General features: G+C 39.9%; 2 protein-coding genes across 2 annotated transcripts in view; one reads left to right on the top strand and one right to left on the bottom strand.

The window, feature by feature from the left end:
- Window positions 1-22,986, top strand: part of CDK14 (cyclin dependent kinase 14) — a 568,043-nt gene that overhangs the window by 535,873 nt on the left and 9,184 nt on the right. The gene's annotated exons all lie outside the window — the stretch shown is intronic.
- LOC112413265 (uncharacterized) overlaps window positions 17,360-22,986 on the bottom strand; it is a 52,617-nt gene continuing 46,990 nt past the window's right edge. Inside the window, exon 5 of the mRNA XM_024765179.1 lies at window positions 17,360-17,617. Within this exon, the coding sequence (XP_024620947.1) occupies window positions 17,360-17,617 (258 nt within the window). The remainder of the gene's footprint in view (window positions 17,618-22,986) is intronic.

Below are 22,986 nucleotides of genomic sequence, written 5' to 3'. Positions count from 1 at the left end.
TTAAAGAATCACCAGAGAAGGCATCCATTATAAGGGCTGGAAAGGAAGCACCAAGATCCCTACTTCACTTGAGGATATTATTCAGAAAAGAGGAATATTTTTCACTTCTTGCCACCTAAGCTGAATTTTGAGAAGTAACCATAAAAGATGAAGCTGAGAATTATAATTGGGTTTTTCGTATAGACAAATTGTACTGTGTCTTTTGAGTTTTGATTTTAAATTCCCCCTAAAAGGTCACTGGATACAAAGACAATCTCTGAATTTATTGAAAGGAAAGCAGCTCTGTATATGCCTATTTGTATTTCACACTGTCTTTTGTCAGCCAGTAACAAACAGACAAAATGGAATTCAGTCTAAGAATTTCTTTACCATCTTTTAAAGATTTTCTTCAAGGACTTATTTCCAAACAGTGAGGAAAAATATTTCTAATTTAAAAACAGAAAAGACAAAGCCCCCCACATTTGTCCTATTACATGGTATCTTCTCAGCATTCAGAGTGGCAGATGTTAGGAGTTCACCTGGATGAATGTGGACAGAAGGCCATTAGGTATCTTTTCACCTCCCTCAACCTGGGAAGTGCACTTTTGACCTGGCAGCCATTGCTGCATTTACACCGAAATGACTAACTGCCCAGCCGATTGCTATAATGTAAGCAGGGCCGTGCCTCGAATGTGAACCCAGTCTCAATGCCGTGATGCATTTTGAGCTATTTGCTGGGTGACTAATTAGGTCTCAACCTGGTGTCTCAGTTTTGGATTCCAAATCTGCCAAGTAGGCATCATGACATTGCCCCCAAGTAACAGGGTCTTTGGGCCCCTCTGATGCAAAGGGGAAGTACAGTGTGGTAGGAGCCAGGCTACTTGGGTGTGAATCCTGGGTCTGATACTTGGTTGCTTTGGAAATCACTTAACTTCTTGGGGTATAGTATTTTCATCTTAAAAAAAAAAAAAATGTGGAAAGAGTAGTATCTATATCATAGGATATAAAATGAAGTTGTTTTGCAGAAGGTAGTTGACTTGTTCACATTTTACAAGATTAGAAAATAGATTTATCTCAAAAGGAGATCATAATGCAGAGCCTGATATTTTTTGTAAGATGGTGATTGAGCCTAAAAACTAATAATTGGGGCCACTTTATATATGGTCATGTGAATTAAATAAATTAACTTACAAAGTGGTTAGAACGTGCCTGGCACATAGTAAATATTCTGTTAGTGTCAGCTATTGTTATTAGTGTAAATTCGGGGGTATGCGTATTACAGTTAAGGAGTCCCTTGCAGAAGTCATAATTGAGAAGTAAAATATTAAACAAAATATTTAAGCTTTTTAAAATTTCACTTTACTTGTCAGGCATGGTGCTAATCATATTATATCCATTACCTTGTTAAAGACTGCAAGATTCCTTGGGGAACATACATTTTACTCTGTTAAAAAGAAAATTTTAAATATATATTTTTAAAAAAAATGAACAATAAGCATTGAAGGAGTATTTTCTATTTTTATATGTAGACCAAAAATATCCATTAATAAAACTTACATTTCATTTCTTAAATATTTCTTAAATACCACATATTATACCATCATGCTGCATTCCTTTCAACTTTTTAAAAGTCTTTTCTCAGTTAGGAAATTTTGTTTGTTGACCCATTTGGGGGGGTAGACAAGACAGGTCTTATTATTTTAAATTTACAAAAGAGGACACTGAAGTTTTGTATAACCGAGGTGAAGTGACCATCCAAGATCATAAAACAAGTTCATGGTCCAGGGCCACAACCATAACCCAGTTCTGGGTCGTGCTGGGCCTTGATTTCAGCCCCTTGACTGTGCTGGGCCAGAGAATCTATCTGCCTCATCTTCCATCTGCCCAACAGTCATTTCTAAGAACTGAATAAAACCACCAGCTTTGCATGATTTCCAAAGCTATTGATTGTGCCCCTATTCTTCATTCATCTTGTGGATAATAAATCCATCCATTTAAAGACAAGAAGAATTCAGTGTTCAGCTGTGGTCTGCTACACACATGTCCACTTTCCTTACATTTTCTTTGAACAGAACACAGTAAAATCTATTGTACGGCTCACCGGCGTGATATCGCTTTGATAGACACTGAGTGACCTAATATACACACTCCAGTGTACTCTAATCTGTGGTCTCCCAGCTCCTACTCGGCAGGAATTCTGAGATGTTGATGGAACCCCGTGATTTAACAGAGCAGCCGGGCTGCCCTTTCACCCTTCACACTGGTTCTGACAGCTGCCTGCCATGTGTAGAGAAAACCTCACAGGCTGAAACCCTGTCGCAGAGTAAAGGTCCTTGAATAAACATACAAGCATGATCATGCTACTATTCTAAAATTAAATTGCTTTTTTTAAACTGAATTTGCAGTGGGGAAATTTTACAGCTGAAGATCCAAGTCATCCCAAAGTGCACCAAGTACCTTCTCCTTTTAAAAATAAAACAAAATAACAGACACAGTGAGCCTGGTCCCATCCACACATATTTGAGTTACCTATCTTTTTCAAATGGATTAAGCCAGTTCATCAATGCCCAGGTTTGTCTACTCTGAGACATTAACAACCATGCCAGAAATGATGTGCAGCATCTCCTGGGTTTGTTGGGAAGCTTGATTTGTGTTTAAGCTATCAATTTAATCCACACTGCCTTTTTACTTTTATCAGGGTATTCTTCAGGTAGAAAGAAATGGAAGGAGCTTTTAGGCATGACTACCATCCTAAATATAAAGTTGGTTAAAAAAAAAAAAAAATCCCTACTCGGCCCAAATAGCATTGTGCTTTTATAATTCATTCTCTTCACATACAAGTACCCTGCGTTATCATGGCTAATGTTTTCCTGCTGAGCTGCCATCATCTTTTGTCAAGCTGTCAGGGTATTAAACTGATGTACCTTCCACATTTGGATAGAGGTCATTATCCTGTTGCCTGGTTGCATTGCCTCTGCTGAGCAGGTTAACTGCTTGAGGTCTTTCATCTAGATAAATGTTCGCCAGCACTTTTGCTCTGTGATGACATGAGCTGTTCCTTAGAGGTCAAATAGTGGTGCTATGATAAGTTGTTCCCTTTGAGTTCACAGATTCAGAAAGGACCAGAGTCCAAATTTCATCATCGGCCTAAAAATAATGATAAATGCTCATTTTGGCATATTTCTCCCCAAAGTGCTGGACTGGGAACTCTTTAAAAAATACATACTTATGTTTTAATTTTATATATAGAGAAATATTTTGCTTTTAAGTATTTTATTGTTTCAGTATCGTAAGTGATTCCACTGTGTCAGAATTGACCCCTTAGTTCTGATGATGGCAGAAATAAATTGTGTGTGTGTGTATGCATGCATAATAGATAAAATACATTGTAAGTTTTCAGGCTTGCTAATCTTAAAATAGTATTTTAAGCGTAGTTTAAAGACTCCAATATTAGACACCTTGGTACCATCCAAATAGGAAGATAGTTTTTTGTTTGTTTGTTTTTTCGTTTTTTTTTTGCGGTATGCGGGCCTCTCACTGTTGTGGCCTCTCCCATTGCGGAGCACAGGCTCCGGACGCGCAGGCTCAGCGGCCATGGCTCACGAGCCTAGCCGCTCCGTGACACGTGGGATCTTCCCAGACCAGGGCACGAACCCATGTCCCCTGCATCGGCAGGCGGACTCTCAACTACTGCGCCACCAGGGAAGCCCAAAAGTCTTTTGTTTTTTAAAGTGGTTTTTCAACTGAAGCAGGCCTTACCTCTCTATTTACCATGACTACTGTTGTTATATGAGCTAAAAGATGCTTTTACGAGTAAATAGAACACATTTTTTAATAAATGCCACTTTAAACTATAGTCTCTTTTAAAGTGTTACACATGGAATCAACTTTCTTGACATTGTATAATTTTAGGCCAAACTGCTTAATTTTAATATTTAACTGCCTCATTTCCAATTGGATGATATATTTAGTCTTCTAAAAATATATTTAGGTGTTTTTTATAATGTGTACTATTATTTTCAACAACTGGACTAGATTTTAGATTATTGTTTCATTATTAAGGGTCAGTTATATGTAGTCCACAAATTTTATCATAAAACAAAATTTAAAACCTGCCTAGAAGTACCATCTTACAGAACTTGGAATTAGTGAGGTCAAATGCACTGATAGTTTTATTCATGTATTCATTAATACCTGTTAGGTGGTATAGAAACAAACATGAGTGAAACAGTGAGAATTGTCTTCAAAGGAAGATTCTGTATTCCCTTTCCTATCCATTAATTATATCATCATCAGCACAGTTGCCCAAACTATAAAGTTCAGCATCCTCCATGATGTGCCCTGTTTCTTAACCAGATGTTGAGTGAATGACCAAGACCTGTCAGTCCCTCCTAAATATTATCTTAAAATCCATTTTCTCTTCGACACTCCACACTGTCTTCTAGCCTTAGCTGAAGACCCTCTTTATCCCTCATCCTAAGTTGTTCCTCTGCCTCTAGTTACTCCCCATGCTGTCCCTCACCGCCATCCATCTTCCTTACTGCCAAGAGAGTTTTCTTTCCAAAAAACCAATCTGATCAGTCACTCCCTGCTTAGAGAGCATCCTCTCATCCATCCCAACCTTACCGCATAGAATTGCTGTGAGCTGTACAAATCTCCAGGTAACAAACAAAGCGATGGACCCACTTTAGGTACCCAGAAAGCCTCCTCTAATTAAAGCACCCAGACTCATTCTAATAATAAATGCTGTGCTTCTAGGGACGTATCAACTAACTTGGGGAGAAGGGAGGCCACCCTCATCTACCTTATTAAGAGATGCATTTCCAATAAAAAGTTTAGTCTTATGTTTAATACTTATTTTCAATTTTGTAGTATTTTGGCACTTTGACAAATTTGTCTTGGGAAATTTTTTAAATTTAAATTACTGTATATATTTATGCTATGGGGTATTATACAACAATAAATAAATTCCATGATAAGAATGTATTATATTAGGATATAATTCTATTTAGGGAAGTGGGATGGAAGTACTAAAGGAGAAAAAAGTATGATATAAAATTTCCAACTGTTAAAGAATAATTTAATCATGTACTTTTAAAAATGGACGATGAGATCAAATATATTTACATTATAATGGACCAAGTTTAAAGAATGATATAAAGTCTTTATTTTAAAATGTCAATATTTTCAATAAGCCAAACATTACATTCTTTGCTACTATTAAATTTATGATCAAAATATCCTATTTCAGCTTTAAAATGTGCAGAAAAGTACATAGTTTAACAAAAACATTTATGGAGTAGTCAAGCAAAAAACATTGAAGACTATTCAGTTAGACTGATCGGATTCCAATCCTAGAAACGCTGAGCAAATGTATGGAATGTTTATCCCCTATATCTTTAAAAGGGATGTTTTTTACAATTATTTTACTTTAGTGTTATTAATAGACAAGTAGGCGAGATAACTTTCCTCCTAATTATGCTAAACAATAAGTATTATCCAAAGGCTAATCAGTAGCCACCAAGGACCCAGGGCTTTTGCACATCTCTGTAGCTGGGCCTATGCCAAAGGGCCCCTCTAATCTCCAGTGGGTACAGAACTTACTGGATTTCTTCAGTAAGCATATGACTACTCTTCCCAACTTTATTAATTCCTGTCCTTGCTGCTGATCTAGCATGAAAGAAGCTGGGGCAAGAGTTCAGTGTTCTTATTGGGATTTAGAATTACACAGTTGAGAAGTTAATGACATCCAACATTGTCATTAAACATACAACTTTCTAGCCTTGACTTTTTTTATTGCATTCACGTACCAGGAGCTCATGGACGGTGGGTTAAATGTGTAACAGGATCATTTTTAACGGATCCACAGTTTTCAGATTCCCCCTGTCAGCTGAGATACCAGAAGCACAGCCACATGATTACCTGAGTTAACATCAACATTTATCATGAAAGAATCTTTGCTAGATGCTTGGGATGCAAAATGAGTCACAGATTCACATCATTCCTGCCTTCAAGGAGTTTACTTTCTAGTTTTGATGAAAAGTTTAAATAGTAATGCAGTTCATGCCAGGGCTATTAAATAGTCATTAAAGTAATATTTAATGACATATTGAAATATGGTCTATGCCTATCACTAAGTGAAAACAGCAGGTTGCAAAACAGCTGTGCATAGTACAATCCCATTTCAGTAACTGAAGTATACACATATATGCATAAAAAAAGGAAGTAAAATTATAAGCAAAATGTTAACAGTCTTTCTTTCTTGATCAAGTAGAACTGTGCGGTAGTTTAACTGCCTTTTTGCACAGTTTAACTTCTACAGTGAGGAGATCCCTTTGGTAATAAAGCTGTTGTCATTGGGCCTGGGGTGACTCTAGGTTTTAGGTGTGAGGCTATGGGCTGTGAACAGGACAACAGACTATTAAGACAAACAGGAAAACCTGCATCCCTTAAGATCATTTTTGGAGGTCAGAGCGGAGGTAATCGTACCTGAAGAGAGGGCCAGCCACCCATCTACTCACTCTCATCAGATCCACTTCCATTAGGTGTTCTCTGGCAACAGGTTCCATCCTTGCTGGCAAGCCAGGAAGGATTGGAGACAGAAGTGAATCATCCCATGAAGCTCTTATGCGGCATACACTTTAGGCCTTGACCTCTGTAGCCTCCAGACTCGCCTGCCTGAAGGAGGGCGAGTCAAGGTCTACATATATGGTCTAGTGCCCCATTTTCTGGAGCCTCTGTCCCATATTTCTCTCAACTTTTCCAACGATGGAAAAGTATTTTGACATTTTGCCCTCAGGAGTTTAGGGGGAGGGAGCTTGTGGAGAGAACTTTGTCTTGCCATTGAGGCCTGGCTCCAGCCCTTACAAGCTAGGTCATCTGGAAAGTTCCTTAATGTCTCAGTTATATCAGAAAATATCTTTCAAATGGGGATTGTACCACCTGTCATGCCTCCTTTAAATGACAATTTGACAGAAAAAGAACGAAGCACTTTTTTTTTTTTTAAGAAAAGACCTATGCAAATACAAGAGATTCATATTAGAAAACCTAACTTTACACTGAGAGATTATCCAGAGACTTGGTTTTTTGTTTTTTGGTATGGTGTTAGGGAGTGTTCTGATTTCATTCTTTTACATGTAGCTGTCCAGTTTTCCCAGCACCACTTATTGAAGAGGCTGTCTTTTCTCCACTGTATATTCTTACCTCCTTTATCAAAGGTAAGGTGACCATATGTGCGTGGCTTTATCTCTGGGCTTTCTATCCTGTTCCGTTGATCTATATTTCTGTTTTTGTGCCAGTACCATACTGCGGAGACTTGGTTTTTACTGACATTTTAACCAGATTCCATTTCCTTGAAAATGTTGAGGAATTGGGCCTCCCTGGTGACACAGTGGTTAGGAATCCGCCTGTCAATGCAGGGGACACGGGTTTGAGCCCTGTTCCTGGAAGATCCCACATGCCGTAGAGCAACTAAGCCCCTGTGCCACAACTACTGAGCCTGCTCTCTAGAGCCCACGAGCCACAACTACTGAGCCCACGTGCCACAACTACTGAAGCCTGAGTGCCTAGATCCCATGCTCTGCAACAAGAGAAGCCACCACAATGAGAAGCCTGCAAACCACAACGAAGAGTAGCCCCCGCTCACCGCAACTAGAGAAAGCCCACGTGTAGCAATGAAGACCCAGTGCAGCCAAAAATAAATAAATTAAATGAATAAAGAATTTAACTAGATGCTGTCTTTAAAAAAAAAAAGAAAATATTGAGGAATAAATTTTGCACTAGAGAGGGAAAGCATGCCCTCACATTACCATAGCTGAAGTTCTGCTTTCCAAGGCAGATCTGTTTCCAGGAATTAAGTAAACACCAGCTCGGAGATTCACGCTGCAAACCTCTAATGCCTAGGTGACGTCTAAGGGATTTAAGCTACAGGATATATGATTCAAAGGACAAAAAATAAAGTGATTAAGAAAAATCTTCTCTATGGCAAGGAAACAGCAGATTGTTTCCATTAATGTTATGAGTAATTTTGTTTTCGTTGGCAGAAAGCTAAACCCGGGGCAAGTGTGGTACACAGTGGGAGGGAGGACTTACTGGAACAGCACAAGGATTGTGTCACAGCCACTGCAACGCAGTACATTCGAAGCTGGGTTCTTCTCCCCGTACAAGTCGGCTTCCCCTCCCAGCTTTTCTCTTCTCATCCTTGGTCCCACTGCTCACTGGGGCTCTAGCTCTCCTTTCATCTGCATCTCCTATCGGCCTCCAGGGCCTGCCCATCTTTGCCTTGAACCGTATCTTGAATGTCTGTGCTTTTCTCCATTCTCTCACCTCACACCTGTGTCCCTGTAAGAGATCCTCTGGGCTCAGCCAATCACACAGCAAACATTTATAGAGTGCTTGCTGTGACTACAAGCTCCCCCTTGTTCCCCTCCACCCAGAATGGTGACACATAATAAGTCGTCCGAAATGTTGTTTTCATCACGTCATTTCCCTTCTCAGAGATCTGAAGGGACTCTTTATTTCTTTCCACCGCAATTCTAGCCTCTTCTGTTTAGATTTCAAGGCCTTTCACAATCTGACTCCATCCTACTAGAATCTACCCTCAAAGTCCCACTTCTCTACTTAGATCGGATGCTATCTCCATGTTTCATTTATTCATTTTCTCCATACTGATGTGCTGTATACCTGCTATATATATGCCAGGCACAGCGCTAAGTGCCTAAGAATATGATATGGTTCTTTCTGTGAGAAGCTCCAAAAGTCTAAAGGTGGAAATACGTAAGGAAACAACATAATATGATATGATCAAGTTTCCTTCAGGGGTTGTATAGTGAGCTGGTTAAGTTCAAAGAGGAAAGTGCTGATTGCACCTGAGGAATCAGGCTGACAATTTTGTCTAGAGGGACCAGGGAAGTTGTCCAAAGGGAGCCAAGTCAAGACCAAAGGAAGGGAAACCTGAGAGTCAAAAGCTGGTGTGCCTACCTCATACTAAAATCCAGATTTGGGCTTCCCTGGTGGCGCAATGGTTTAGAGTCCGCCTGCCGATGCAGGGGACACGGGTTCGTGTCCCGGTCCGGGAAGATCCCACATGCCGCGGAGCGGCTGGGCCCGTGAGCCATGGCCGCTGAGCCTACGCGTCCGGAGCCTGTGCTCCGCAACGGGAGAGACCACAACAGTGAGAGGCCCGCGTACCACAAAAAACAAACAAACAAACAAAAAAATATATATATAGTTAAGTACTCTGGTAAGCTCTTTGCCACAATTAAGACATCCCTCTCTTTTTTCATATTGTAGTCAAAACACATGAGAATCAATAAACAACCACTTCAGCATTAGGTTTACATCCATACTTTAGTGAGGGCAAGTATCACAGGGAGTACGTGGAAATCTCTTAGGACAGATGGTCAGTAACTTCTTCCAAACATATTTCTGAACAAGGTAATGTTCCCTTCCCCATTAATCTGGTAATTTTCTTCCTTTTTACTATGAAGTATTACTTTCATTTGTTGAGGATGGTAATAATTTTCAGATCAGGAAGAGTAAGGGAACCAGCGTCTGTTGAGTAATCCCTGAGTGCTGAGACTTATTTTGTGATTCATTGTAATTCTTTTAAAAAAGAAATTTGATTTCCAGTAGTTAAATAAATATTTTTAGGAATATCACTTAAACATTCCTCATGTATTTTAACTCATACCCTTTATTACTGATGAACAAACAGACAAAATGCAAGTGTTGATCAACCCTCAATGGAACTGAGAGGAAAGAAGTAGTAGAGGGAATATATTGTTTATCTATCCCCTCCCACACTAAGCAATTGGAACCACTATCCACATGAAACGGAGCCCTCCGTGGTAGTGGAATATCTATCTGGTGATAGAGTTGTAATCAGTTGTCAGTTTCTCCCCTTGGATTCTGAATTCACCAGCTAAGAGCTAGATGCTCAGGACCAAGGTGTAGTATGTGTGCAGATAGATAAATAGGTAGCTTAGATATATATAAGATAATCAGATGATAGACAAATAATCATAAGAAACATGCTGCTGTTATATTTGGAGTAAGATTTTCAAAATCTGTAGTTAAAATTTTAGATAAAAATTACCAAGTCCAAATCTTTTGTCTCAGTGCTCAGTATAAAATATGATTGTAAAAAAAATAGTCATTGGATGAAGAAGGTAATTCCATTGCCTTATTGTCAACATTATATCATACCTTAAAATCAGATGTGACTGTGGAACAAGTTTATCCACATGTTGTATAATTGTTGATCAGTTTAGAAATAAGAGATTCAAACCTTGCTTCCTTTCTGTAAATAAGAGGATAAAATTAAAGCATTTTAAATTTGAAGGGTTCATCTTTAATTTAGTAATAACCAAATTTTAGTGCCTAAAAGTGTGTACCTATTTGATTTTCTTTCTTCATACATGTGTCTTATGTGTTTGTAGTTAAAGTGGTTGAGCAACATTTGACATTCGTGATTATTTTCTATTTAGATATCGTAGCTCTCTGTTTCCTCTTTATCATTTCACTTCATTATTAATGCATTGCAAAGATATTACCCAAAAAAATCACAAAATAATTCAATTTCGATATAGAATGTGAAGCAGGAAATATACTTTACTTCTTCCTTCCTTTTCTGAACAATTTTCTCTTAAACACAAGTATATTTAGCAAGGCTTTAAACAGTGCCGAGCAAGTGTAGTTTTTCATTGCAGTTCCCAAATACTAACCATCTCACGAACTCACAGTTATGCAGCAGTTGTGCATCACATTGTGTGTATGTTCATTATACAAATAATAAGTTATTTATTCCAATAATTAAATTTCAGTAATAAAACTTTCTTATTGGAAAGTATTCAAATAACACAAAGGAATATCTAGTAAAACTTTAAAATTCCCAACCTGCAGAAAATCTTGATCTCCTTCCAGAGGTAGCCACTATTAATAGCTGGTATATTATCTTTCCAGATGCTTTTTGATATACATAACAATTCATGCTTATAATTTCAAAGAATACCATTACTTAAATTTTACTCAGATTCAAATTATATGAAATTCAAGTTACCCAACCTGAGAGTGATATTCATATGAGAATTCCAATTTTTGCACCAGGTATCTGGCAACTTTCCTATTGCTAGCAGGAAGAAATACAAGCAAAACTAGAATACTGTAAAGCTTGACAGATGTATCCCGTACTACTATTCATTTTTTAATATAAAAGCATAGATTTTCTTGTATGGCTTGTGGTATTTTTCTCTTTACCTTATCAAATTCTGTTCTATTGCTTTTCAGAATTGAGTCTTCTCTCCTGCCCACATCATTTAAGAGTTACTACTGTTACAATACAGTAGAAAGAGTATGGGATTTGGAGTAATAAAATCTGGTACAAGTTCCAGCTTTGCCACTTACTAGCTGTGAGTCCTTAAGTAAATTATGTGTATTCTCTACCCCTCATTTTTCTCATTGGAATAAGGAATGGCAAACCCAACTACCTCACTAGGATTGTTTTGAAGAGTAGAGACTTGTAATCCAAACTAGACATGATAAGCATTGTGTCATTCAGGATGGACTGAGTTTTGCTGTGGCTTAATATAACAAACGTTTATTTCTTGTTGACACGGTCTGTCCATATGAGTCATGAGAGGCTCTGCTCAGGGATGCAGGGTAACGGAGGCTGCATCTCTATACAGTCTTCCTCAGCCACCTTGGCAGGGGGAAGAGACCTGGCAAGAGGAATACTGGCCCTTAAGGCAACCACATGGATATGTACATCTCATTGGTCCGAGCAGGTGGAACGGCCATGCCTAACTTCCATGGGAGACATAAAGGGCATTCCACCCAGGATCCAGAAGACAGAGAGCTGGAACTTAGTGAAGAGCACTAATGACCACTAATGTTTGCAAACATTAGAAATAAGGTAAAGCGTTTCAAGGGAAGGGTGAAAAGTCATTCCTTGTTATTTTCTTTGATCCCAAAGGTATTCAAGAAAGATTTCCAAGGAAGGAAAACAAGTCTGGGGACAAAAATGGGAGCCTTGTGTGGGAGTCAGGCATGGTGGAAAGGAACATAGGGTGAGGAATTCAACAAGAAAAGAAAGTGAGGGAAGGGACAGTGTCAAAGTGAAGCAAGCTGGGTCTCATGTGACTAGAGACTGAGCCCCACGCTTCTAGGTCTGCAGAGGGTTGCAAACTGCAGCCTAGGTGAACTCTTCCTCAGTCCCCTCCATATATCATTAGATGTAGGATGCCTGCCTCACACAGAAGACCTCAAAGCCACTTCACTCCACCTCTGAGCTCAGTTCCTGCTATTGCCTCTGCTATCTGGTCTCACTGTTAGCGTTGTGTTCTTGTTTTGGCCTTTGCACAGCTCCTGGGGGCTCTTTATCATGGAAGATCACTACCCAGTCCAGGGGTGGCAACACCATGGCCACCAGGCTTCACAAGCCACTAAAACAGTCACAGCAAGGTTTTCTTTCTATCCCCTCAGAACCTCTAAAGAGCATCCTATATTCTTGGTGCTTTAAATAAAGGAAGAAGTCTCCCTTATTGTGTATAAGGAAGGCATGTCAACATAAGTGGAAATAGTTTAGATTTCATTATTCCAAGTCCAGTTTTTCCTAAAATTCCTCTACTTTGGCTTAATTGTAGAAGGGTTACAAATCTATAAGAGGGTTAGGATCCCGTATCTGTATGTTTAGAATTTCTCTGGTCAGAATATTCCTTCAAAAATATCACCACCAGGCATCGGACGGTGTGGGTGTGTATTTTCATGTGTGTGAGTGCGCTGAGGGAAGGGTGCATCATGAGGGAAGAGGAAATGTGAAGCTTCAAAAAAGGAAATGGGGAATGGTCTTGTTGCATTTAATCAGTGGAAAACCGCGGTCAAAAAAATGTGTTTTTTTTTTTTTTTTTTGAAACTTAGTCTCTTTATCTTATGCTCAAAGGAATAAATGTTATAAAATTAAGCTGTATAAAAGTAAAATTATGTGGATCAGAGAACTGAAGCAATTCTGTGCAGATTCCCTTGATCACCCAAACCAGCACGCAGATCCGTGGGAGGAGCAAGGTAGAGGGACAGTTAGGTGTGGTTGCTATGGCAACCATGTGCTGATTGGAATAAGACTGAGGAATCGTGATTCATCCCTGGCTCCACATTTTCCTTTTCTCTTCTTAACTGGCCCCTAAAGATTTGCAGTCCTTGGGGTCTCGGTGCTACCAAGGCAGGTCACAGAGAGACACCGTGCAGCCAGAGGTTGCTGTCCCCTAGCAATATCAAGGAAGGCACAAGTTATTCATGTACCTGAGATAAACAGGGTACAAGTGTAAATAAGGTTTAACCAGAGAGATGAAAGTGAGCAAGAATCATCAGAATGCCAAGCTTCCAGGCCAAGCCCTGGAATGCCACAACTCTGAAATGACAGAACCAAAGTGAGGCCATAGAAGCCAGATCAGCCTGTGAAGTGCAGATATAAAAGACCATGAGTTCGTTTTCTGATGTTAAGAAGAAACACTGGTATTGACAAGAGAGACAAAGGTTTGTCCAGAGGGTTGGAGTGGGATGTACTTTTCCAACACGTGTTTCTGAGCTTCAGCTTTCTCATCCATAAGATGAAATGCTGCCTTGAAGGTTGCTGCGGGGACCAGAGGCATAATAAATCCTCCTCAGCTGCTCAAATGAGTTGTCTGTGACCCTTTCTGAGGGGGAAAATATGAGTGGCCATATTAAGAACAATTGCAAAATCTTCGCTGATATTGTTTTTACCTCAATAGGGAAGATAAGAGTTCGGGATCATTGGCAAAGCTGTGAGAAGAGACTCTGAAGGTCATCTGTTTAGATCCCTACTTAGGGATCTAAAGAATACATGCCCATTTGTGCTTCTCCTGTTGGCTGTTGCCTTCATCAAATAGAGTGGGCTAGGTTCTACCTCTCTTGATGAAACATGATGCATGGACTAGGTGACATTTTTATTTTGTTTTTGTTTGGTTGGTTGTACTCTTGTCATCTAGGGAGGGTGTAGGAAATCACGTAAGCCTCTAACCACTCTTAACAGGAGTGTCCATAGTCTGTGCCCCTTGTTCAAAAGGAATTACCTTCAAGGACTTAACTTTCAGGGAAGGTTATTTCCTCTGCAGTATGCTCTAGAATTGTGGCTAGATGATGGAAATGCTGCTTAACGCTTCAGCATTCTGACTCTCCAATCCTGAGGTTCTTGACCTGCGGTCCATGGGTCTATGAATGGAATTCAGAAGATCTGTGAGCCAACTGAAATTGTGTGAAAAAAGCTGCCTGTAGTTATATGTGTAGATGGAGTTTTCTGGAGAGGATTCCTTGGTGTTCATCTGGTTCTCAGATTTGGCAGTGACTCGGTTTAAGAATGATCATAATCTGAGTGCTCTGTGTCTGTTCTCTTGCTGGCAGTTGTATTTATCAGTGTTTTGTCCACTGAGGAGTTGGTAAGAGTAGAAAAATAGGGAGGACATTAAAGAAATTTTTTTCGTAAGAAAAATCATAATCTCAGATTCTGACTTAAAACTGAGCTCTCCATTAGATAGCAATGCAACAGTTCCTATGCAGTACCATTAAAAACATTAAATAATGTATGCAAAATGTGTACATTTTACTGTAAGTAAAATTTACCTGAACACCATAAATACATATTGCACTCAACAATATGTATATTTAGGGGTGAAGTATACTGATATCTGCAACTTAACTTTGAAAAGCATCAAAATAATAGGATTGACTAATGGATGAATAGAAGCATAGGCAGATGAATAGCTATGTTACAAAGCAAACACATCAAAATGTTAATTGTAGAATCTCTGTAGCAGGTATATGGATGTTCGCTGTATAATTCTTTTGTTTTTCTGTATATTTGAAAAGTTTAATAAAATGTTGGAAAAATATATGATCATAATATTTAGAGTGCATACAACTGTATATGACACAGAAGACAGAATAAGGATCAAAAGAAATGAATGGAAGTTGATTTTATAACTTTGATATTTATTGATTCAATTTAGAGGTAATTCTTTAGTACACAGAAGTAAATCTACAAATGTTCAAATTTCAAGTGCAGAGAATTTATGTTCAAGAGGAATTACTGTGATGTATCTGTGTGCTTAGCAAGACAGCCCTCTGAACAGTGACCATGATTGCATATTTTCCCCAGATTTGGTAGGGTTTGCATAGTTTTATTTGGAGCTTGTTCTAACACAAAGCTCTTCTTGCCTTCAATTATTTTCTAGTCTATTTCTTTGCTTGATTGCACACCATGAATCTTAGTAATTTTCCTCTACCTATCTGCTTCAGATACATCTTATCTGAATCACCCATCTCTAGTATGTAGACAGGCTTAACACACTACATCCCAGCGAGTGAAAGAAAGAGGTGCTGTGTTATTCTTTACATTTTACGAGGCATATATCAGTCTCTAAAAATCAACCTGTTAGAATTTTTCTTAATAAGAGAGTACTAAACGAGATGAGATTTAACTTTACCATGTTAATCCAGGCATGAGTAGTTTTACATCCTGCTTGGACCAACGTGCTTAATAATTGATCATGAGAACCATATAAACTCTGGCACTAAAACTTGGGAGGTTACTAATTAAAAAACAAAAGAGTTTTTCCATTTTAGCATCGCAGGCCCGGCTCATTGTAGGTGACAGCTCATTCGAGCCACTGAATCCAAGAGTTGCAAAAGGAGCAAAACCAAACAGCTTATTGGAGCTGATGAGCTGTTTTGTTTTGTTTTCACACTTGTATACTTCATGCAGTATACATTATAGTTAATTATTATGTTTCAAGCAAAACTGTGGTGATTTTTTCCCCCCATGACAATGAAGCAACTAAGTCACTAGATCTGTTTTGGGTTTTTTTCCTTTCTTTCTTTCTATGACCCCTGTGTTCAAAGTCAGATCTTTTGAAAAGGACTTAACAGAGCATCATGAGACGTGATAGGTGCTTAGGGTGCAATTTTAATGCCAACAGACTGGAAAACAAACAGCATACCCAGACAAGACATAACTTTGTTCTTTAGCATCTGTGTGAAGAGGAAATCAGATCTTTCTGGGATGTGCTTCCACTCACAGGTGTGGAAGAGAAGATGTCAGTTCCCAACTCACCACATTGTGGGTGGGATTCTGATTTGGGGCAAGGCGACAGGGTATTGCTATTGCATTGTCTCTCACAATAAGAGCTCGATTCACTTAACTCCATGCTTTTGTTTCAGTCGTCCACAAACGGACGTTAAAAAAGCGTGAAGCATCCCTTAATCCCATGAGCCTGGTGTGTGCTGGCTCCTGTCACTGCATTCTCCAGCTCTGTTGCCAGTGGAAGTGAGAGATGGACCCCAGGCTTGCAACCACTGTTCTTTGCTCTGCCACCAAACCACTGAGCTGTTGGCACTTTAATCGTTTTATACCAGGAGGAAACCAATTGTGTTGATGTGAATGTCTTATTCATCGGACATTACAGGCTTCACATTTTTAAGGAGCTGAAACTCCAAGTCCCCAGCGTGCAGCCGCAGTGAATCAAGACAAGAGTGCCGTGATGACGTTTTCGAATTTATTGCAGTTGCTCTTTAAAAGATTTGACAGTATTTTAGAATTCTAAACGCCACGATTTGAAAGCCTGTCTGAGGCTGTGTGCTAATCAAAAACAGTAAATCATGTTTGACTTATAAAGGTCAGCAGAGTAGTAAAACTCAGAGTTAGTGCATATTCTTTTCCTTTTAAAGGTGTAGACAAATATAGAGACTCAAGTGAACAGGCAATTTATCAAGGACCTAAGGCATCTTTCTGGTGCATGAAAATGTCCAAATTCTCCCCACGGGCTATGTTTTGAAAATTGCAGTCCTGGGGAAGAAGCTTAGTTTCTGTGTCATCCTGAGTCCAGGACACTCTAGATATTTCTCACGGGCAGAATAAGACCTTTCCACATTAAGTGCTGCAAAATCTGGTGCTTTGTGAGCAGTCACAAGACATTTGAAGAACCTGCTGCGTTATCTGATTTGATGTCATCCTGAAAAAAACTATTTACCCACAGATTTCACAGAGGCAGCTGTGACTTCATCTGTGTGGAAAGCACACAACTGCCCTTGGTTGGGGATTGCCCTGGCGACTCCCCTGCTTAAAAGCCTCGAAGACCTCCTCACTACATACAGAATAAAGTCCCAAACCCTAAGCAGGGCACGTAAGGCCCTCCACTCCACCAGCCTCCCCTACCCTGTCAGCTTCCCCTGCACTTTGTTTCCTGATCTCCAAATATGTGCCTGCCCCACTGGCCACTCACTGCTTCCCAGAGCCCTAGGCTATTCGAGAATGCCCTCCTTCCTCCTTTCTACACATTAAACTTCAATTTATCTTTCAAAGCCCAGTTCTTCCTCACTGCATTGGTACCTCTAGAATAACACTTCCATTCTCCATTTTGACGTAGAGGTTGCTGTTGTCCTGTGGTCTCCTTCCAAACTCTTGAGGCTCCTGAGGACGGCAGTGGTGTGCTGGTAAATATTTAGCAGCCATCTCTCCAGAAAGAGCAGGAAAGCCCTGATTGGTCAATTGTCTGTATCCCATGGTGTAAATATACCTCCTTCCATTGCCAATTTCAAGGGTGGCTGTGTTTAATAACAGCTTGCAAAATTCCTGAAAATTTTAGCATTGGGCTCTCACAAGCCAGTTCAAGCCAGCTTCAGACCACCACTGGGAGGGACCTTGCTTTAACAGTCTTTGGAATAGTCTCCTCTTCCCTGCTAAATGCTTTAAAAAGAGATGTTCAGTGTTTCCTGGATTGAAATAGGCAAGCCAGCTGATAGTTTGGCTCTGCCACAGCTTATTGGTTTGTTTTTTTTTTTAACATCTTTATTGGGGTATAATTGCTTTACAATGGTGTGTTAGTTTCTGCTTTATAACAAAGTGAATCAGCTATACATATACATATGTTCCCATATGTCTTCCCTCTTGCGTCTCCCTCCCTCCCACTCTCCCCATCCCACCCCTCCAGGCTGTCACAAAGCACCGAGCTAATATCCCTGTGCCTTGCGGCTGCTTCCCCCTAGCTATCTACCTTACTACGTTTGTTAGTGTGTATATGTCCATGACTCTCTCCCGCCCTGTCAAAACTCACCCTTCCCCCTCCCCATATCCTCAAGTCCGTTCTCCAGTAGGTCTGCGTCTTTATTCCTGTCTTACCCCTAGGTTCTTCATGACATTTTTTTCCCTTAAATTCCATATATATGTGTTAGCATACGGTATTTGTCTTTTTCTTTCTGACTTCCTTCACTCTGTATGACAGACTCTAGGTCTATCCATCTCATTACAAATAGCTCAATTTCATTTCTTTTTAAGGCTGAGTAATATTCCATTGTGTATATGTGCCGCATCTTCTTTATCCATTCATCCGATGATGGGCGCTTAGGTTGTTTCCATCTCCGGGCTATTGTAAATAGAGCTGCAATGAACATTTTGGTACATGACTCTTTGAATTTTGGTTTTCTCAGGGTATATGCCCAGTAGTGGGATTGCTGGGTCATATGGTAATTCTATTTGTAGTTTTTTAAGGAACCTCCATACTGTTCTCCATAGTGGCTGAACCAATTCACATTCCCACCAGCAGTGCAAGAGGGTCCCCTTTTCTCCACACCCTCTCCAGCATTTATTGTTTCTAGATTTTTTGATGATGGCCATTCTGACTGGTGTGAGATGATATCTCATTGTAGTTTTGATTTGCATTTCTCTAATGATTAGTGATGTTGAGCATTCTTTCATGTGTTGGTTGGCAGTCTGTATATCTTCTTTGCCACAGCTTATTGAGTGGGGTGTCATTTGCACAGAGATTCGGGGGATATTTGCACCTCTTGTCATTTGAGAGTGGTGGCCTTAGCCGGTCTCCCTCATGCCACGGTGCGCAGACACGTGTGAATTTAAACAGATGGATTTATTGGAGGTGCAACTGAGAACTGCAGTGAGGAGCAAGTTGATGGTCTTGAATCCAGCAGCCTCATTAGAACAGAATGTGATCCACCATGGCGTCAATAAAACACTTACGGAGGAAAGCCTAAGACACAGATTTGGGAAGATCAGTGACAAATTCTTTGAGGGAGGAGAGAATGCTATAGGCTCAGATCTCAACATCGTTTCAACAAATCTTTTGTCATTTTATTTATTTTAAATATCTATTTATTTATTTATTTTTGGCTGCATTGGGTCTTCATTGCTGCGCACGGGCTTTCTCTAGTTGCGGTGAGCGGGGGCTACTCTTCGTTGTGGTGCACGGGCTTCTCATTGCGGTGGCTTCTCTTGTGGAGCACAGGCTCTAGGCGCATGGGCTTCAGTAGTTGTGGCACACGGGCTCAGTAGTTGTGGCTCGCGGGCTCTAGAGCGCAGGCTCAGTAGCTGTTGCGCATGGGCTTAGTTGCTCCACGGCATATGGGATCTTTCCAGCCCAGGGCTCGAACCCGTATCCCCTGCACTGGAAGGCAGATTCTTAACCACTGCGCCACCAGGGAAGCCCTCTTTTGCCGTTCTTGATGTGAGCCTTTGTCTTACTTTTGTGACTCACAATTTGAGATTGGAACGTCAGCATATTTTAGTTCATGTAGTAAAGTGCCAAGCTGGCTAGCTCTGTTTTTATAATCAACTTGGAAATAACAGCATATCGACCCTGTTGTTCCTGTAAGGGTGACCAACTCCTTTTGGTTTACCCAAGTTTTAAAATTGAAAGTCCCACACCCTGGAAACCCCCTCAGTCAAACTGGGACAGTTGGCTGACCCAGTTGCTGTAAAGGTGTGGTTCTTTTAGTGAATGCTATGGGTACTTACACTTGGAGTATACCTCACACAGCTGCTATGCCAGGAGACATTGAACCAGTGACTGAAAGGATCATAACTTCTTTAAAAGCCCAGTTTATAAAATCTGTTCTCCTCTTAAGGTTATGGTCCTGTCTTTCAGGCACATTCTTTATTTTATTTTTTTTGGCCACACCTCTCAGCATGCGGGATCTTAGTTCCCCAACAGGGATCGAACCCACGCCCTCTGCAGTGGAAGAGCGGATTCTTAACCACTGGACCTCCAGGGAAGTCCCCCAGGCACATTCTTTAAATGAGAGGGTAGGGCTTCCCTGGTGGCGCAGTGGTTGAGAGTCTGCCTGCCGATGCAGGGGACACGGGTTCGTGCCCCGGTCCGGGAAGATCCCACCTGCCGCGGAGCAGCTGGGCCCGTGAGCCACGGCCGCTGAGCCTGCGCGTCTGGAGCCTGTGCTCCGCAATGGAGAGGCCACAGTGGTGAGAGGCCCGCGTTCCGGGAAAAAAAAAAAATGAGAGGGTAAATGAAAATGTACTTGGGATAGGAGAAAATGCTACATGTGCACAAAAGGTTGCTATTTATTTCTCATAATGATACGTGTTCCATAACTATCCCATATTTTCGTACTTATCTTGGGTATAAGAGAAATATAGCAACTTGCTATGATGGGATAACCAGTATCAAAATACTTTAAAATAGCCTGTTAGGATTTTGTGGGGAGTACATTTCAGATAACTTTACACGCAGATAGTGTCTTAACTTCCATGAATCAGCCCTCAGTGATTTGTTGTTCATTGGCACTGTTCATATTGTGAAGCTGCTACACGGGAAAGAGTTGGTGGGGAGCTTAGCTGGGTGTCCAATGTCTGAATCCCTCAGCATGACCTTGTTGGACCTTCCTCGCTGTCAGCAGACATTTCCTGGTAGAAACGATGTGCTATGGTAGTGTCCACAATGTGTCACTTTGTGACAGTGTTAAATTGTGCCCCATAAGAATCAGTGTTTCTGCTATAATATGACATATGTGTTCCTACATGTGTTTGGCAAACTACCACAGTAAAAATTGTAGTTTATGGGAAGAAACAGAGTAAGGGGCAGACTACTCAAATTGTATTCAACATAGTATTTTAGTATGTTTGAGCTGCTCTAACAGAATACCGTAGACAGGGTGACTTACAAACAATAGAAATTTATTTCTCACAGTTCTTGAGGCTTGGAAGTCCAAGACCAAGGCACCAGGAGATCTAGTGTCTGGTGAGGACCCTCTTCCTCTTCTTGCTATGTCCTCAACATGAAAGAAGGAGCAAGAGACCTCTCTGGGGTCTCTTATATAAGGGCACTAATCCCATTCACATGGGCTCCACCCTTATGAACTAATCTTCTCCCAAAGGTTCCACCTCAGAATACCATCACATTAGGTTTAGGTTTCAACATATGAATTTGAGGGGGGACATAAACATTCAGTCTATAGCACATGGCACCCACAAGAGCAGTAAAAACACTACTAAAAATACTAGCACAGTTTACAGGTGAAAGAAGTTTGGTGGAAGGGTTGAGGCTACCGAATTTTGGCTGAAACAGCAAAATGTGCAGAGATCTAGGGGAACCTTACAATAAACAATTCCAAGACACAGCATCATGTGGCCGAACTAAGCCAAGATGAAATATGTGAGGTAAGTGGGCAGCATGTACAGTACTGCAGACCCCTTCAGCTTGCACACGACTGTGTTTATGTCTCATGCACATGGCTGCTGTGACTTAGTGGCTCAAAACTAACATTAGCACGAATTCTCTCACATGAACCAACATGACTTCTGGTTTATGCTGACACTGTTCTCTGTTTACCAATCATATGTGATCTAGTTTTCACTACAGAAAGTCATCTTAGCTTTGCAAATTTTTGCTGAATCTTAGCTTTGCAAATTTCTGTCTCATGGCTCATGAGACAGATTAAAGTTGTAGATGATCATATGTATTGAATTCAAAACCCTTAGCATGAAATTTTCTTGCGCTTCAACACTTTGGACAGTAATACTAGACAACTTTTAATTTGAAAGAAAAAAATCCACCCAAAATGAAGTCACATCTGCTCTCAGATCTTTTAATTAAAGTCAGACATGAACCCTCCTGTTTCTCTGACTGCTAAATACTTAGAAGTGGTTTTATGAGATTTGTGTGTGTGTGTTTTAAGTTGTAAAAAATGCACACACTGCTGAGTTACATGACTTTGGTTTATTTAAATATAGCTTAGTAGGACTGTAATATATAAGGAAGGTGAAAGGGCAGAATTCTATTTAATTAACTTATACCCACTTGGGAACCAGTCAATTATAAAGGTATGCTGAGCAAATAAAGCTTCACATAAGAAATCCTTGAAAAAAATAAGCCACTTTGGTGAAGGCTTTCCTATTCTTAACTTTGTCATTAAAATTATTTCTATGAGCTATTTCAAACCTTAGATTATATGTATGTATGCATATGTGTGTATATGATATGTATGATTTTTATATATTATGTATGCTTATTTATATGTGTGATTGAATATATATATACATATGATTTTTTAAAAGATTAAAATATGTCTTGGTCGCTCTTAGAAAGACCTAGATCAGTACTTTCCCTGCACACTTTTGGCCTTTATTGAGAAAGGACATACTCCCAGGATTGCCATCCTTTAATCTACATGGGGATTAAAATACGACCAGTGTTTTATATTTACATAAATCTGATTTAATAAACAGTCAAACCATTAAAATAGAGGATTCTTTTCAATCACAGCTAATTACACATCATATAATGCCTGGTCTTTAACGAGGATTTCAATAAATGTTTGTTGATAACGATGATTATTAAAATGATATGTTAAGTTGGTCTCCTTGTATAAGAAATGCTTTGTTTTGAAATGTTAGACTTAAAAAGCTTTGCCTAAAAATTTTTAATTATGATCATCACTTTGGCAAGAAGCTTAAAATGTGCAGAGTCGCTGCAATTAGCGCATTGTGCACCCATATGGATGTTACCGAACAGCTTTCAATTTAAAGGATTTGGGCTATTTGAGTGATGGACCTTCTGTTAAGCTTAAAACAAAGCCTGACTATTTCTGCATTCATTTTAATTAATATTCTCTTGCTGGTCTCAACGTATTCTCTTCTGGGGGGGAAGAGGCATGATTATCATAAATCAGAAATAAGTAACAGAAGTAGGTTTAACT

The sequence above is a fragment of the Neophocaena asiaeorientalis genome, unplaced genomic scaffold, assembly GCF_003031525.2.
Source record: "Neophocaena asiaeorientalis asiaeorientalis breed wild unplaced genomic scaffold, Neophocaena_asiaeorientalis_V1.1 scaffold63, whole genome shotgun sequence".
In the NCBI taxonomy this organism is placed as follows: domain Eukaryota; kingdom Metazoa; phylum Chordata; class Mammalia; order Artiodactyla; family Phocoenidae; genus Neophocaena; species Neophocaena asiaeorientalis.
This window is presented reverse-complemented; position numbering and strand designations above follow the sequence as displayed.